The sequence below is a fragment of the Grus americana genome, chromosome 5, assembly GCF_028858705.1.
Source record: "Grus americana isolate bGruAme1 chromosome 5, bGruAme1.mat, whole genome shotgun sequence".
Lineage (NCBI taxonomy): Eukaryota > Metazoa > Chordata > Aves > Gruiformes > Gruidae > Grus > Grus americana.
The window spans coordinates 12,265,804-12,283,600 of NC_072856.1; the positions used below are offsets into that span (position 1 = coordinate 12,265,804).

The 17,797-nt window shown below is 39.6% G+C and overlaps 2 protein-coding genes across 8 annotated transcripts in view; one reads left to right on the forward strand and one right to left on the reverse strand.

The window, feature by feature from the left end:
- The window catches only part of AMPD3 (adenosine monophosphate deaminase 3), a 33,896-nt gene extending 24,635 nt beyond the window's left edge, over positions 1-9,261 (reverse strand). For 2 of the 5 annotated variants that reach the window (XM_054826933.1, XM_054826937.1), the window contains exons 1-4: positions 8,013-8,131; positions 5,431-5,656; positions 2,427-2,622; positions 1,794-1,959 (exon numbers count right to left, since the gene is read on the reverse strand). In XM_054826933.1, coding sequence (XP_054682908.1) covers positions 1,794-1,959; positions 2,427-2,622; positions 5,431-5,656; positions 8,013-8,079 — 655 coding nt within the window. In that variant the 5' untranslated portion in view covers positions 8,080-8,131. Of the gene's footprint in view, positions 1-1,793; positions 1,960-2,426; positions 2,623-5,430; positions 5,657-7,237; positions 7,351-8,012; positions 8,132-8,524; positions 8,656-9,128 lie in introns of those variants that run through there. The other 3 variants (XM_054826935.1, XM_054826934.1, XM_054826936.1) reach the window with 3 other exon arrangements.
- LOC129206874 (uncharacterized) overlaps positions 1-17,797 on the forward strand; it is a 66,140-nt gene that overhangs the window by 28,154 nt on the left and 20,189 nt on the right. For 2 of the 3 annotated variants that reach the window (XM_054826940.1, XM_054826939.1), the window contains exons 2-4: positions 4,532-4,631; positions 7,785-7,844; positions 10,534-10,609. In XM_054826940.1, coding sequence (XP_054682915.1) covers positions 4,583-4,631; positions 7,785-7,844; positions 10,534-10,609 — 185 coding nt within the window. In that variant the 5' untranslated portion in view covers positions 4,532-4,582. Of the gene's footprint in view, positions 1-4,531; positions 4,632-7,784; positions 7,845-8,544; positions 9,624-10,533; positions 10,610-17,797 lie in introns of those variants that run through there. The other variant, XR_008577304.1, reaches the window with a different exon arrangement.

The following is a 17,797-nucleotide window of genomic DNA, read 5'->3' on the forward strand; positions in this document are numbered from 1 at the left end:
ACTCACTGTAGTAATTTTGGAAGTTTGTATTTAAGCACACAGTAATGCAGCTGTTGTCATATTAAAACATCAGTCAGAAAAGAACAGGCTGTACCTTACTTCACCACTGTCCTTCCCACAATCCAATGGGCTAGACTAGTGCATACATACTAGGACTGTTTCCTCTTTCTCTCAACCATTAGTAAATATACTTCACTCATGGTAGAGCAGGAAATAACTTAAGACTCAGTGTGTCTCACTCTGACCAAGGCAGTGGTTGGTTTGTAGGTTTGGGGGTGGGGTTGGGGGGGGTGGGGTTGTTTTGTTTGTATATGTTTTGATGTTTGGTTTTTTTATTAAAACTTCTTATTTTTATGTTTAAATGCTTTTGAATAGAACCAAGAAGTGCAGAAGCCAGAGATAGTACAACACAACTCTAGTTTTCCCCTTGGCCTTCTAATCATGACCAAAATCAGCAAGTACCAGAAGCAGGGCTGGGATTTGCTCAGTATGGTTTTGTAATCTCTTTACAAAATTAATTTTTTTTCTTTTTTCTGAAAAATCAAACACACATACTTTGGGAGATTCAGCTTATGTTCATCACTTCTTTCACAATATCTTACTAATGCAACTAGTATAAGTGTCTCAACTACATTTATGTCAACTGAACCACATTCCTGGGCTCAGTTTTGTCATTGAGATTTCTTTTACCTGTTCAGTTAATGACTTTTCTGTCTTGGCTTAACTAGTCCTTTTATTCACCTAGGGCACCTGAATGTATGTTATTAACTGATACCATTCTTATCTCTAATATTCGTAACTATCCAGTTCAAGCTTGTGCTAATTAAGACATTGTGTAATGAGATTTTATTATGTTGCAAGTTTAAAACCATAACTGTAAAAAAGTTATTAACCTAATAATAGCTTGGAAATATCTCCCTGACAGCTGTTCCAAAATATCTTTCCTGTCTTGTATATTCAGTATACTGTCCTCTTTTCACTTATTCTGTAGAGCAAACGCTTGAAAACATGTTAATTCACCCTCTTTCAACTACTGAGCTAGAGGGTAATTGATTTAAAATGTCACTTTATGGCTGAGAATACATTGCCAACAACATAGACACATCTACAGTGGCACATCTGTACAGACCAAAGGTTGCTCCTCATAGGCTGATCCAAAAACTAGCAGTGCAAACATTTTAATGCACAAGCAAAGCTTTCAAGACACAACCCACCTAAGTGACAAATATCATTTGTGACATACATAGTGGGGAAAATGTTCAGCCTCATAAGCTTTGTTGAGAGATCAGAGTTTATTAACCCAGGCAGAATATCCAACAAATATGACTATACAGCTTCCAGTCTTGACCTGGTAGGCATGCCATGCCTGTGAAATTACAAGCTTGCTAACTGGCATGTCTGTATCATGCTTCAATTTACAGTGCAGATGAGCTCATAATCTCTTTTATTTCAGCATGCCAAGATCAGGAGGAATGACTTTTCACTTTAAACCATAACCATATATCTTTTTCCTGGAGGAACAGAAGTGTACTACCTACCATCCCATTTGTTGTGGGGAGAAGGAAATCAATGAGCATCTAGTATGGTTTTTTAGCTTTTGACAGCTTAAAAGTTTCAGATTAGACACAGGATTTATAACTTAGGTCTGTCAGTGATTCTCCACCACTTACTAACAGAATAAATTACAGAGGCAAAGACACTCAGATCATCAAAAAAAAAAATCAAACTTACCTTTACTACAGCAGTGCATGGGTTTAATTCTATATTTTAAAAAGAAGAACAAGGATATTCACCTGGATACACTTCATCTTCAACCTTCCATTTTTCATCTTGCATGCTACACAAATACTGAGATGTTGTTCTTGGGAAGCGATGGTAGGCAAGACGTGAATACTTTTCTCGAATGAGAAGAGCTTTCACCAGGCTCTTGGCAGCTTGTTCATAATCATCAACTGTAACCTGAAAGGAAAGCCTTGGTAAATACTGACAAAAATAAAACAGCAGTTCTAGCAACAAACTGAATCCACACTGGTAACAAGGAGACTGAATTTCCAGAAACGTAAGTGTATGTGGCTTGACCACAAGGATCTTACCCAAGGTCTCAGCAAGCCAGTGCCAAAAGCAGAGTCCAAATACAACATGCAAAACACACACGCACAAGTTTTTTTCTCCTACCATATATTACCCATTTATTTAATGCCTGATTATGTTTTTATCCATTTGATTTATTTTTTATGATAAAACGTATAAAACTACCTGACCGTACTTTAACTGTTTTACAAATCAATATGTTCACAAAGCAATTTGCAGTTTGTTGCAGAGAGCCATAACATAGTGGCATATCACACTTTATATACATTATCTGCTTGGCATTTTTTTTTCCCCCCTAGATGCAGGAAGAGGGGGAGGGGGAAACGCTTTCTTACCCCTGCACAGTAGTCCCCACTAATTGAAACTCTCTGAAATTCTGGTACATCATATGGCACTTGGACTGGCAGAAAAGCAGTTGGAAGAACTGGTGTTGCAGGAGACAGAACAGGATTGACCGATGGTGCTTTCCATTCCTGAGACGGAATTTGTAATGACAAAGACTGGGATCGAATCATCTTGAAACTTTTCTTCCTATGAATTCAAAGTGTAAAGCATAAAATAAGCCATAGTATGAAATATTAAATACATTGGAAAACTGATTACAGCAAAGAAATCACCCCCTAAGAAATTTTTCAAATAAAATCTCTCATAGCACAGGAAAAGTCTTGCTCACAAAATATTTGTGCTTTTTTTACCTTTTTTCTATTGACATTTCACATGATCTATGCTACACACAATTGCACTTGCTCTCCATGCGAATACAATATACCATAATATGTATATAATCACTGTAAGGTGCCCCAATGTTTGCTTTGTTTCTTACAAATTCACTTTCAACAAGTCACTGTACAGAAGAAAAATGTGATCACTGTGCTTACAAGGACTTGATTCTTAGAGACTGGTAGCATCAGAATTCACAAAGTATCAGACAGAAACAGGTGAATGTTAGGTACGGTAAGTTGTTACAAGTTATCATGCTATTATACACATTACAGTATTTCTGTAGGCATGCTGCAAGTTTCACATGTTGATATGCGATCCTTTTGATATGTGATCCTGTTGTTTTCAGCCTAAAAGATTCTAATTAATGTCCACCTGTTTTCACAGTTGCTTTGAGAACACTATTGCTTTTATTCTAAAAGCAAATATAGTATGAAAAGGTGACGAAAGGTATATTGGACCATAACATAGCAATTTAGTCATCATCTACATTGTGTTCTTATTTTGTACGAACCATTTCACAGCCCAGTGGAAAAATGACACTGGTTTTAAAGAACTGTGGATCTGACTATTTTCATTCTTTCCAAAACATGCAGGATTTAAAAACTTATCTAGTTGTCAGACCAGACTATGCATCAAAACTTTGTATACAGTCATTCACTTAAATTTCTAAGAAAAAGGATGATCACATAGTTATTCCTCAAGCAGTGTTTTAGGAGACTTGAGCAAAAGGCTAATGTTGGTTATCAGAGTAATAGCACAGTATGGCTTCGATATGCAAGTCCATCCCTTCCCTCAGGGCACTAAATGGCTAACCTCCATAGATTTAAAAACTTTTGCCCTTTCTCAGCAAAACTGTGATAGATGTGTACCTGAGACAAACCAGCTAAAAAAGAATGCTGTATTTTTCAGTGAAGTAATTGTAATACCTTAAGTGAAGTTTTGGAATATCTCTAAAGATTTAATTAATTTTCCTTACTCAGTTTAAATGTATTTTAAATGTTCATATAATAAATAAATGAATGTTATAAACTAACTGTGATATCACTTTCTTTTGCACTGTGGAAATACTCCCTCATTTTATAAACTAGATGCCAAAACCTTAAAATATTAGTAAGAACCACTAACAAAGAAAAAGGAATACTGGAAAACTCTCTGGAAGTTGTATATTACTTCTGTGACATTTTGAAGAACAAGAACATGCAGTGCTGATATGATTAATACCCTATGACCAAGTTCCATCCTCTCTTAAGTACTTGTAGCTACCTTTGAAATCAGTATGAAATTCTTGAAAGGCAGCATTGGATAAACTGCAACTGAAAACAACAGAAGTTTTACTCATGTAACGGTCCTTGAAGTATGCTTCAGTCCTGCAGGACAGGGATGAATACTTGTTCTGCTCCCATATGGAAGCAACATACATATCATATCCCACTTCCCACAGTTAAACTTGTGCAAAACCCAAGGTACAATTTGACAGAACTTATTTCTATAACACAATTTCCCAAATTAAAAGTGAAACTTATTAGTTCAGGAGGAAAGATATACCAAATAGTTGTTTGAATGAAAACATCTAGCTTTCCCTTCTGTGCTTGTTTATGTCTGTGAACATGCCAACTGGGAAACAAACCCACTTGCACAATTCAAAATCAAAAGTCTCAGCCTGTATCATCAGTGTGTCATACCTTTAATTAATTAAATTGACTCTTTTCTCTTTCAGAAATATGATGCCAAGCATTGCCCAACTGATTGTCTGCAGCTAACTCAGTACATGTGTTTAGCTACCACTTTCAAAGGCTTCCTTGTTTGCCTGTTTTTTGGTGAGTCTGTACACATCCAAGCCATTTGGCGTCAGACTGCTGCTGTGCTCATGTGACTCTAGGAAAGGGTCTAGCCAGTCCACTGAAGTGAAGATACTGGAACAGCCTGACATCAGGGTACAGCTACCTCTCTCACAAAAGAAAATCATAAACCAAATCAAGTTTAGCTTCATTAGATTAATGGATAAACCAAAGATGGATCAGGTTTTTTTGTTTTGTTTTTTTAAAGAAAAGTAAAAATGTGCACTTTTATGGCTGATAGCAGTTATATTTTATCTCTGAGTTAAGGAAACCTATGAATAACCTCATTATGCCAATACCACTTTTCACCTTCTCCCTTGATGTTAAATGTCAAGTCTTTGCTTTCATCTATTTTTACAGAGACTAAAAGAAGTATCATACCAACTGTCATTTTCTCTCTGTTAAAATTTTCCATTTCTCTGAATGAAACCAGAATAATAGGGTAGGGAAGTGTTTCTTTTTCTAACCCCTTTTACATTAAATAGTCTTAGGGTTGTGTTCATTTCTGCCCAGCTATGCTGTTTGTTAAACTTCCCTAAGCAATGTCTATGCTATTACTGGAAACGCAGCTGAGACAACCTCACCAATCCAAGCTCCCTAGGGCCCATCCCCACACCTGCATAACACAGAAGGACATCACACAGGTGCCCTTGGTACCTGCTGTTGATCTTTCTCCTGAAGCAATAATAGACAGAATGTTATTTGCCAAATATTTCAGTATTAACTCAAACTCATTTAAAAAACTAATTTCCACTAAGAAAGCAACTACTGAACAAACCTTTTAGCTGTTTCCACAGACTGTTGTTCTGCCAGTTCCTTCTGCAGTTCCCTTTCCTTGGCCTCCTTCTGCCCGATTGGGCAGTCTTCAGGCACAGTGAATAATGACAAGGCATCTTTGCTGTCTTCTTCTCGGAGAACTTTAGCAAATACCTTCTCTGCTAAAAGTCGCACTTGCTCATCAACCTCAGAGATGTTCAGCTTTGGAAACTGCCTGGGCATCTCGGCTAGTAAGGAAGACAGTTGACAAAGTTATAACTACAAAAATAAAGATATATGAGACTGGGGGGTTTTTTTTGTGGTACGCCGATGAAAATTAAGAGCTTCGAGCAAAGGCAGAATAAAGTAGAACAGCTATGCAAAATTTAACTAGTATGCAGTACACAAGAACCACAGGTATCCACAGAGCATCTTTACTTGTGGAGCCATGCCAATTTGTGAATCAGGAACTTTTTGGTATGCTCATGAAAGTTCCTAAGATACGTACATATAAATTTGTCAGTAGATTCCACTTACTTGCATAATTAGATAGACTATTACATGCGATATAACGTATACGTAGCTGTACGTACTGCACTGAACTTGGAAATCACATTCATTCAGTTGCCTGCCGCCTTCTGTGCTCAGTGATTTCAAACCAATTTTAGAGCCACAAGCAAATTAGAAAAGAAGGTTGCACATTCCTACCTCACCCCATCCTTTCCACAAATAAGCAGGTCATGGAACCAGTGTGAAGTAAAATGGTTGCACAACAGGAGCAAATATGTAGTTAACTCAGTGACTTTTATTTATTTATTTGGTTTCAGTAGTTCATATCCTGCTTTTGAATTGTATGTGGGAAGCAGATAGGCTATGGACTTTAGTTTCTACTTGGCACTGAAATACTATTTTTCTAAAAATATGTTTTATGTTTAAAATTTTTATTTAAATAGCCTTTCATCACAAAATATTTTCATTTTATTATAACAGCACTACTGAAAATACCATCTTTAGTGTTTCTTCTGTAGTTTCATGGCTTTATTTCATTCTCATATAATCTCAAATGTGAATTTTGACTTATCTAGTAGCATTCTGGAGAAGGAAAAATACAGTCCTTGTAAGCTACTGACCAGCATTGTTTATTATGTACTATAAAGCTTTTTGAATGCCTTCAGTATAATGGAGTTTGTCACAAATAAGATTAAATTCTTATTACATAAATTGAAAATAGCAATGAACATATCACAAGAAATGGATACAAGCACTGCCAGAATATGAAGTGTGTGTCCAAAACTGGCATTTCAGAATCCTTTTTGGTTACAAAAATGCGAACATATAAGATAAGATTATATTCATGTAAATAACAATGTATGCTGAAAGTCAGCATGGCAGTTTTTAATCACTCCAGGCATAACTTATCAGAGCCTGCATTACAGTATTTCTGTAGGCATGCTGCAAGTTTCACATGTTGATATGCGATCCTTTTGATATGTGATCCTGTTGTTTTCAGCCTAAAAGATTCTAATTAATGTCCACCTGTTTTCACAGTTGCTTTGAGAACACTATTGCTTTTATTCTAAAAGCAAATATAGTATGAAAAGGTGACGAAAGGTATATTGGACCATAACATAGCAATTTAGTCATCATCTACATTGTGTTCTTATTTTGTATGAACCATTTCACAGCCCAGTGGAAAAGTGACACTGGTTTTAAAGAACTGTGGATCTGACTCTATGCAGTTTTTCTGCCTGGAGAGTATTTGTTTTGCAATTAGTATTAAGTCTTCATAAAATCAAGTATAGCTACATAAGAAATATAAAAATACATACATGTTTAGCTGAGTGATTCAATGACAATGCACTGCGATGTCTTAGAAGCATCCAAACTTAGATTCGGTTTCTCAATTTCAAACCTCAATGAAGTCATGGGAGTCTTTCCACTGACCGCAATGAACACAGTTGTCAGCAACAGTAACTGCCATACATACGGCTACCAGCAACAAGGGCCTTTTGGACCACTTCAGCCAGGCAAGAACAGTCTTTATAGTTACTGGACTACAGTACAAGTGCTAGCAATAATAGTAAAATGTGGAAGAATGTATCTTTTGCAGCTAAATCAGCAATTAAAATATTTTCAGTACTTACCTGACTAGGACAGGAAAAATCAATTGGTTGTATGTTTATCATTGAGCATTTTCCTAGTAGAAATGAACTTTTTCAATGGGAATTGTGATCAGAAACAGAAATGCAATAGGCAATACATTGCATGAGAAACCATACTGTATTTTAAATCATTACAATAAGATAGTGAAGAGTCAGAATATATAGATACAAGTACAATCCTCTACTGACACCAAAGATTTTTTCTTTCTTACAGAACCCGACCTCATGTTCTTTGCTCAAGCAAACGAGACTAAGGCTCTAAACACTTTGAAAGGTAGGTTCACCCACATCACTGCTAACTTATGTCACTGAAATTAGTGTAATAAACCTAAAATAGTCGTGAGACACTTCATGCAATACTCATGTAAGCTGTGCCATCCCAAACTGAAGAGGAATGAGGATCTTGTATCCCGTATCCTTCTATAGGAGTGCTGTCCTTTACCCAAAGTGAGTGACAGAGAGCAACAGCTAGACATCTTAATGGGATGGGGAGGGGGTATGAGTGCCATCCAGCAACCAGCAAGTGCTCTTTTCCTAGATCTCTCTCTCACAGAAAGGCTGCTTTGGTGCTCTTTAGTTCTGCAGCTTTGTGGAAGAAAAGAAAGCTATTTCTCCTGAAACATGCTACATAAAAAATGATGGCATCATTATTTAAAAAGCAATTATTGATCAGGAATGTAATAGGCTTGAATATGTAATGAGCACACACCATGAAAACAACAACCGCCACCACCTCTAAGCCCCCACGGATGGTCAGCTGGCAGCGCGGGGAGCCGCATCCTGCCGCCGCCAGCAGGTAGGGCAGGGCCAGGCGCGGAGCTCGGCCCGCGGGCGCTCCCGCCGCAGGAGCCCCGGACACGGCCGCCGACAGCCCGTCCCCGCCAGGGCGGCGGCCAAGGTCACCACCACCCCGGGCCAGCCCGGCACGGCATTGCCTCCTGTCTCAGGACTCACCTAGCGCCCCAGGGAAAGCCATGCTGGGGCAGGGCCGGGCCCTGCCACCAGCTGAAAAGAGTCTGTCAGAAGCCGCCAGCGGAGAAGGAGAAGCGACAGAAGGAGGAGCTGCTCCCGCCAGATGCCGCCGCTCCCCTCTGCCGCATTCACCCGCCAGCCGGCCACCCCGGTACTGCAGTGCCGTGCCGTGCCGCGCCGCCCCTTCCCCGGCCCTTTATGGCCGCCACGGCCCCCGGGCGGAGGAGCCCACTCGCCGCGCCCCTAGCACCGCCGGGGCGGCCAGCTGCCGCCTGGGCGGCAGCATCGCGGCCCGGGGCGGCTCCGTAGCAGGTGGGGCCGGGGGCAGGCGGAAGAAGGGTGCTGAGGAGGAGGGCGGTGGGCGCGGAGTGCAGCCTCCTGCCGGACGAAGCGCTCAGCCACAGGGACGACCCCCACCTCCCTGCCCCACAGGTCCGGCCGTGCCGGGGGGGGAGGGGAGAAAGGGGGGGCTGCCCTGCCCCGCTCCGCCCAGCCCAGCCCAGTGCTGGCGCAGGGGGCGAGCGGTGCAGGGGGCCGTTAACGGTCGCCCTGACAGGGCGGGGCGAGGTGCGCGCCCTCTCCGTACCTCTCTGAGGAGACTCCCGCTCGGGGTGGCGGGGGTTGTTTCTCTCAGGAGGCGGCAGCCGTTTCGGGCACTGTCCGGCCCCGCTCGTCCTGCGGCTGCACGTGCGGCGACGGGAGTGGCGAGGGGCAGGAGCAGGGCCTCCCCCGCGGGGCCGTGGCCTCAGCGGACGCCAGAGGATCCGAGGGAAATCTTCCTTCCCTGCGCCGCACCGGCCCCTTCCCCTTCAGAGGCTTCAAGACAGAAGTCGCGCTGTCACATGTCTCCTCGCCGGCGTGGGAGGGAGTTACCCGGGGCGCACCGCCCCGGCCCGGCCCCGGCCCACCTCAGCCCGCCCGAGCTTGCCTCAGCTGCGGGGTAGCCGGCGCGGGGTGCCTCGTGAGTGTCGCCTTAGCAAGCGCTGATTTCAAAACTCCTCTGCAAAAAGCGCTTTAATGTAGAAAACTTTGGTTCGAGACCAGAACGTCGTGAGGCTGGTGCAAAGATGACACCCGATAAGTAAGTCTGCTGATGATGTATCCCTATCAAAAGTGTTTTCAACAGTGCCTGCCCTTAAGTGTAGTGACACGGTTCAGCTACTCGTATAGAGTTTAAAAAAAAAAAAAAAAAACAAAAAAAAAACCCCCAAAAACACTTACCAGGTAAAAAGCCCAAGACAAATAACTGAAGGTCAAAACAAGCATGACTCAGCAGGAATGAAAATTTAATGTTAAATAATTTGACCTTATTTTGAGAGATTCCAGGCCCTGAAGCTGAAAGTTTTAGGGATGTTTATGGTAAATTTGGGTTACAATACTTGGAGTCTAATTCAAAGACATTTAAATATAAAAGTATCTTTACGGTTCAGGGAAACACTGGGAATGTAGTGACTGAAGAACAAGGTCCTTTGTGTAAAAACATAATCAGGGCAAAGGTAGATCTCCCAAAACATATGAGGGATCAGGTAGTTCTGTGGCAAGTGTACTGTTCCCCCCATGTCCTCCCAACTTAGTAAACAAAGAAATGCTCCATTCATAAACCTCAGGTGGGTTTGGCTTCAGAAATTCCTTTATTTCACACAGCTGGTGAAGAAACAGAAGTGAAAAGAAAGTAGGTGACAATACAAAGTTTGAGTCGCAAAGAAGAGTTGCAAAAGTTTGCAAAGTCTGAGTTGCAAAGACAACCGGCTATTTTGACTCTTATACTAGTGTTAACATGATCACCTTCATGTGCTTGTAAAAAAGCTAAGAATTATGGCTACAGCTGCTGTATGAGACATGTACCAATCCAAAGCATTTGAAAATGAGTCAGCCATCCAATATAATAAAAATAATTATTTTAAAATAATAATAATACTTTTTTAAAAAATAGACATTCTTGCTCAGCTTGGAAAAAAGGCTTATGCTGTGTGTGCATGTTTCTCCCACAGTAACTCTGAATGTCTTCATCAGCTGCTGCCAGGCTACACCCAGACAAGCCATCTGCCACCCAGGAAACTACATACTGTAAGTGTCTGTAAGTCTGACTCATGGTTGCCCTGCCCACATGATATATGAGTAAAGGACACCTGTTGCTGCTGGCCATTCAGTACACCCATTGATTGCTGATCTGTTGGTCCTGCTTCCTTTCTCTTGTTCCCCATGTCCTTCTCAAAACTACTTGCCTGGACTTGCCCAAATTTTCTTGCTTCCCATCACAGCGTTTGCCTGGCAATTTGGGCTCCTTAGTGGCCCTCTAATCATAATTGTGCCCTGCCTGCTGGACTCAGGTATCCCATTGCTTCTTGAATTCCTCTTCTCAGCTTAGCAATTGGGTCTTGCCTCCGCACTTGATTTAATCTCTCTTCTAACTATGGGACGCAAGAGCCTGAAAGAGTTCCCTCTTGTGCTATTCCTGGCTTTCTACCAACCACAATAAAAAAATAATGGTCTCAAAGATAGCTGAGTTTCTACAGTTTTCTTTCATGGAAACAGGCAGCTCTGTGTGCCTCAAGTGAAGAAAATGTTGCAGTGTGAGTTCATATTTTATGAAGGCCAGAGAATTCACACAGAAGGGAGACCTTAAAAATGCCTTAACAAAGAAAAAGCACTGAAGGTGCTATGACTATATTAAATAGTCATAGGTGACCGTGACTATTTAAATGAGCTTTCCTTTTGTAACAAGTTGGAAACCTTTAAAGGCAAACTGAGATCCTAAGTTAGTAAATACATCTATAGTAATTGAAGCATTGAGAAAATACTATTGCAAGATCTGTAATAGCATCAGGATGGATTGTAAGAATAGGGTAATGGTAATAAATTAACATGAAAATACTTCAAGTCCCCTCACATTTTGCAGAAGCAATTACTATGATCAATTATTTTACAAACTGTTCAGAGCATCCAGTTTCATGTCCCATCTCTGCTCTCATAATGAACAATTAACATGTGTCTTTGGGAAGTGGAAGTAACACTAAGCTGACAACAATGAAATATCATATTTTCAACAGTAGATATTATTTTACGCTTCCATTAGCACCTGCAAAACATAAAGCATTAAACTTTGCATCCAGACTTAGAACACCCCTGTGATGTCAGTCAACACCTTGTTAAACATTTGCCATCTGGCCCATGAAGGACTCTTCCTGCCAGTCCAGTCTGTGGACACATTATACTTTTATAACTGTATTGAAAGTAGTGCAAGTGTCTCCAGAGTTATAAATGTTCTGATTCCTATTGTAAAATGGCAGTACTTTCTGAAGCCATGTGGGTTTTGGTTGACTTCTTTTGTGTAGCAAGCAGTAGTTCTCTCAGGTAAATTTTGCACTGTGTAAAAATGTATTTATTTTTATCCTTTTAATCTTACTATACAAGAAAAAGTTATCCCCTTCCTTTTAACACAAATTTACAACTCATTATGTTTCTTTATATTATTTTTTAAATTCTGTATTTCTGTTATGCCTTCAACTTGCTTTAAGCCCTACTTTAGAGATTATTCTTTTGGTGACAGTAGTAAACTCATGATTATTCCCATATACATGGTATTTGGACTGCTCTTTCACAGTCAGTCTATTTTAACAAAAGGAAATGCAATAAAAGTTTTAAAGATTTGCTTGCATGTCAACATCTACTGAGAAATGAAATAAAATAAATAAACCCCTAAATATACATCTGTATTGTTAATACTTATTTTTAGAAACAGAAAAATCTTGTCTGGGAGATCTTTAAACCTGGAATGGATATTCATCAAAATTAGGAAATGGTCTCTCATTCTCACTTGAATTTGTTTCAGTTGTTCTACTGCTTTCATTTGAACAGTGCCTTAAAAGCTAATGGATTTTGAATTCATTTTTAAAAATAGATTCATATTACTGACTGTGGTATTGATAACAACAAAACAACTAATGGATCAAATTAAATATTTCAATCTATAATGTACCCATTAGTGGCATCCAAGCAATATTAGGCCTAGTACTCACTTTTATGATCTTCAGTCAGTTCAGTTAATGATATGCTCGGCACACATGCATTTACTTACTGAAGAGTAACTGACATTCCAACAGTAAAAAAACACAGTTAAATAAAGTAATCTCCAAAAGCTGGAGGGGAGGTTTGTTTCAAATGTGAAACGTAATTGAATCACATTATCAAATACTCTCTACTAGAAAGGAAGAATGATTCAACTTTTTATACAAAACAAGAGATGAAAATTGTAATAATTCAAAAAGGGAGAAAATTACTCTACTGAATGATAGAAATGATGCAAAGCAAATTATATCTGTCTGTTTTGTAAAGCCAGCAAATCAAAAAGCATCATCTTTTTTATCCACTGCTTTTGAAAAAACTTGTTGAAATTAATTGGGCATATGAGTATTCAGTCCTGTATTTGAATTAGACCCAGTTAAGAACTCTTGATACAAATGATTGGGTCTTTCTCAGTATTGAGTTAAACTAGAATTCATGAATCTGAAAATTTGGATCATACTCTAAATAGAAGCAGCAAATTTTCTATGTTTTAGAGACTGCTCAAGACCATTCCAGGAAGTATGCAAGAGGGGCATACAAGGAGGAGAAACTTTGATTAGGCCAGTTTTTTATAAACTCCGTCTTGGATAGTTGTGGTGTTTGGAATATGTACATACAAGATACAATTATGCTTCTATAAAATGCAAAATGTTTTGAAAATTACATGCACTGACATTTGAACTGATAGTAAGTTTGGAATTCTGTTTCTTGTTTTTTTCAGTCAAATGACATTCTCTGTTCTGAAAGGATACCTGCAAGTATAATTGTCCCAGGGTATATTATTATAAAATAAAATACATATAGTATGCAAATATAAATCTGGTTCTTTAAAAACTGAAATGGAAGTGGGAACTATAGAAGTTACACAAGGATTGTAACTGGTGTAAGGACTGTTCAGTCACTGCTTTAAAAATAAACTAGGAAAGTATCTGTACAGTCCTAATAATCTCAGTCTGAAATAAGTTTTCCATGAGTTTATAAATGGAACATACTGTAATACTTTGTTGCACAAGAAAGGTTTACAAGCAAGATGGGAGGCTTTGGTGTGTTTGGAATTGTAAACTGTCATTCGGATATTTGGAAAGGTTTCTTTCCAGCCAGTTGGCAAATTCTTTGCTGCTTTGCTTTGTCACAACAGCCATGTAAAAATGCTAGTTTAAAACCAGTTTATTTCAAACCTGCTTAGCTTGGAGTTTGCAAGTCTTTACCCTTGATAGAACACTGCCTTGTTCTGATATGATACATAATTTATCTGAAATTCTGCAACTGTTCTAAGGAGGAGAGACCCGACTGTATTATACAAATGTGAAGCTGAGAGACCTTTTATCTGATTTATAAAACGGATAATTTTCTGAAAGTTATATTTCACATCTGTTAAGTAATATGCAGATGAAATACTTTTTAACCACCACTCTGATGTACGAAACTGTTTTGCTCAGTTTTGTTTTAAGAGGAATATTATTTGCTCAGAATGCACATAAATATTCAGCAAGAAACAGTCTAATAAATTAGACATTGACAGTGCATGATAAATAATGAAACACTGTAATTACAGCTCAAAAAGGGGAACTCTATGGTCTATTTTGGAAACCCCTAAAATAAAGTATATTCTGAATTATTTGATTTCTGCAAAAATCAGTACTGGAATCTAAACTGTATGTTTATAATGGGTTTACATATTATATTTGCAGTGGAAATGCAAATAGTTCCATTAAGTGATACTCAGTTCTGCATTTGTATTACTTTTAGATGACCATTAAGGTTTTCATGATGAACTGTGATAAGGGTTTGCATGTGGATTATTTGGCCCTCAAGTCAAAAGTTTCATTCCCAAATAACAGATATGTGTATGATGCAGGTGGAGCACATAACTGCCCAGAAACTGGGAAATGCAAGATAGGGTTTAGACATAACCTTACACAAACATTATATAGCCTTAAATGAACTCAGGGCTAGGTGTTGCTGAACTGCAGTCTTCCCTGTCCTCGGAAAATTCCGTCTTCTCTTTGTTTTAGAAGTGTGTTTTCCAAATCTCTCTTTTTACAAGTGTGAGTGAAACTCTACAACCTCCAAAGTTCATTTGTACACAGGGATTCCTAGTGGCCATTTTACAGCCCAGATAAACCTTCTCTATGTTGCTTGTGTAGGGCTAAGCAGGCATAGTTGGCAAGAAATCCAACCCAAAATCCAACTTAAGTTTCATGTAGAAACTTAAACTTGACCTGGGAGGAATTGCTTTATTATTTTTATCCAACCTGCCTAAGAAAAAAAGCTATAGCTAGGCCTATGCTTATATTCAAAATGACTTAGAAAGCCCCTGTCTTCTTTCCATAAAGCTCATCTAAAATATTAGGTATGGCAATCTATAGCTTGTGAATTTTTCCATCATTTTTCTTCTACCCCACAGACAGTGGGAAAATAACATATTTTATTTTTTGTAACCACGTTCGCCAAGAGGGCAACTTCAGCCTGCTACTATCGAGCACCAGGATGCGCACTGCGCTCCGCTCCGCTCCGCTCCTCTCTCCCGCCTGGGCAGGGCCGAGGGCGAGGTGTGCGGCACCAGCGGCTGTGCGGGGCTGCGGCCGGAGCTCACCGCCCTCCCTGTGGCCCGTGGCCACGCCGGCGTTATGTAAACAGCAGTTACGCAAGGAATGCAGATTTCACCTTACATAACCGTTCGTTCCTATCTGAGACTTCTTTATTTGTACTATTAGTGTGTGTAAATTAAAAGGAGGGAAAAGCAGTGTTTACATTATTAGAGATATATCTGTTTCCAAAGTGACTTGATGACCTGTTTGCTGCTGTGCTACTTTTCACTCAGGCAATTTCATGAAACTCCTGGTTCTTCCTTAACCTCGAGGAATTCTCTTCTATTCGAAAAAACTGCATATATACCTAAGTCATATTTGTGCCCTTTTCCGGGCTTCGGGGCTTCTGTGCTTGATACCTCACTCAATTCCCTCTATGCTATTTTTTTGATTCTGCAACTCTTACATACCTTTCCTTTTTGATTTAGTGTCCCTGATAAGTTGGGGGTGGGGGGTGGGGGGAGTGTGTATGGTTTGTTTGGGGTTTTTTTTGTTTAGTTGGTTGGGTTTATGTTGGGGTTTATTTCCCCTTTCCTTTAGCCTTTTTTCTCCCTGGAAAGGCCTTGAATTCCATGGATACCTTGAAAGATTGGTGTACAGGGGTGCTCTGCTCAGAGTTTTGCTCTGGTTCTCTTCTTACACATTTTTGACCATACACCATAACCCTTTCCTTTTTCATTTGTTGCTAATGCCCAGCCAGACCTATAAGGAAAATCCAGTATGAACAGAAACATTAGTAGGTAGTTAGATGGTGTCAAAGACAGAGCAATCCTTTCCCTGTTGTGCCTCACCTGTATTGCTTTATAATCTTTATGAACTGGAGGTGGAATCTGGACTATCTTAACTGATTGTCATCAGTCAGTGAATGCCTTCCAAGAATGCGTCCAGTTCCATTTTTAACTGTGTCTGTTTTGGCATCCACAACATCCTACGGTGGTGAGCTTGTTCTACAGCTTCATTGTGCAGTGTGAGCCAGGGGGATGAGAGCCAGCTTTAATCCAAAAATTGTATGACCAGATACAGCACAGCTCTTTGAGCTCTTGGCTTTTGCTGCAAAGACATCCTCTAACTGATGCTTAGACAGGTCACAGCAGTGCATTACTGAGCCAAAGGAATGTGGTTAGATTACCATGCTCAGGCATACTATGCTACCATGGAAAGACAAAGGGGCTGTGGGGATTTATTACATCTCTGCACGTAATAAACTCTTTGCTAGATCATGCAGCTGAAAAGAAGTAATTTCCACAGGGAGTAGCTCAAATGCGGACAAATCTCTTTGAGACTCAGGCAGCCAATAGAGGCTGGAAAAGTGTGAAATGAAAGGTGACCTGCAAGATTAGTCAGCTTATGCCTGTACAATCCAGTGGGCATAAGCAAAGAGTAGGGCAACAGCCAGTCTTCTCGGATCCAGACAAAAGTGGAAGAAAAAAAGAGCTGTTAAACTCATTGCCTGGTTTTCCTAATGATCCATTTCTGAATTTTGACAACCTTTTGTTTACAAAGCAGAAATATCAGAGGAATCTAGAACTTAAAGTAGTAGATAATTAAAAAAAGACCATCACATTGATATTTCTTCAACTTCTTTTTTCATTTCAATTTAGTCTTTCTTCAAAATTCAGGTTGTGTTGTTATTTCATATAAATGTAAGATTAATTTAAAACTGTTATAAATATGCTATCCAGAAACAATGGGGAAAGGTAAATTTGCTGTATGCAAACATGCATTTAGTAATCTGGTACTGAAACTGGGTATTTGGTAAAAGAACAAGAGTAAACTTCACATACATTCTATCTCTTTGCTTTTCCAGATATGCTTTAACAGTTCATAATGTACTGAATCTGTTCATACCAAATATAGCTGTTGTTGATTGCCAAAATACTCTGCAAGGACTACTCCAGTGAATTCTACAGATGAAAATCATGCACCAAGGAAGAACAAAAAAGTTTTAAAGGCGTAACTATTACGGCCATGTCCAGAGTGATAGTTGCAAGATTGCTAAGGAAAAAAACCCAACATCCATTTCTTTTCTGACGTGAGAAAGTATGCTAATTGTGGCTGAAGACTAAAGAAGAAAGGATTGTACATCTGTAACACCTCTGAAAGACATATAAAATGTTTTCACAGTCCCAAATGAAATTAGTCATTGATTTTGCTGATTAATAATGTGGAATCAGTTTTCCCCAACATTAAGGCTAGTTTGGGTCCCTTGTTCTGAAAAGAAGTATCTGACTGCCAGTCAGCCCGGCCAGCTCTGGGATGATCACTTTGGAAGAATGGAATGCAAGGATAATCCCTCAGGGCAATTTTTCAGCATTTTGCATCGTTGTGGGAGGATCCATAGCTGCCTTAGTGATGCCTTGAGTTACTTGTAACCAGCTCAAGACAAAAAGGATAGTTTTTCTTGTGCCAGTAGGACACAAACTGGTGCAAAGTGGTTCCAGAAATGGAAGAGCATATCAGTAGCTTAAAACCACTTTTACCAACTGTCTCCATGCATGGGGCCAGAGTCCATAGCCTTCATTTTCCCATCCTTAGTCACCACACAGGCATCCTATAGGCACAATTAACTGTGAAAATTCGGTGAAACACAGAGCAGAAT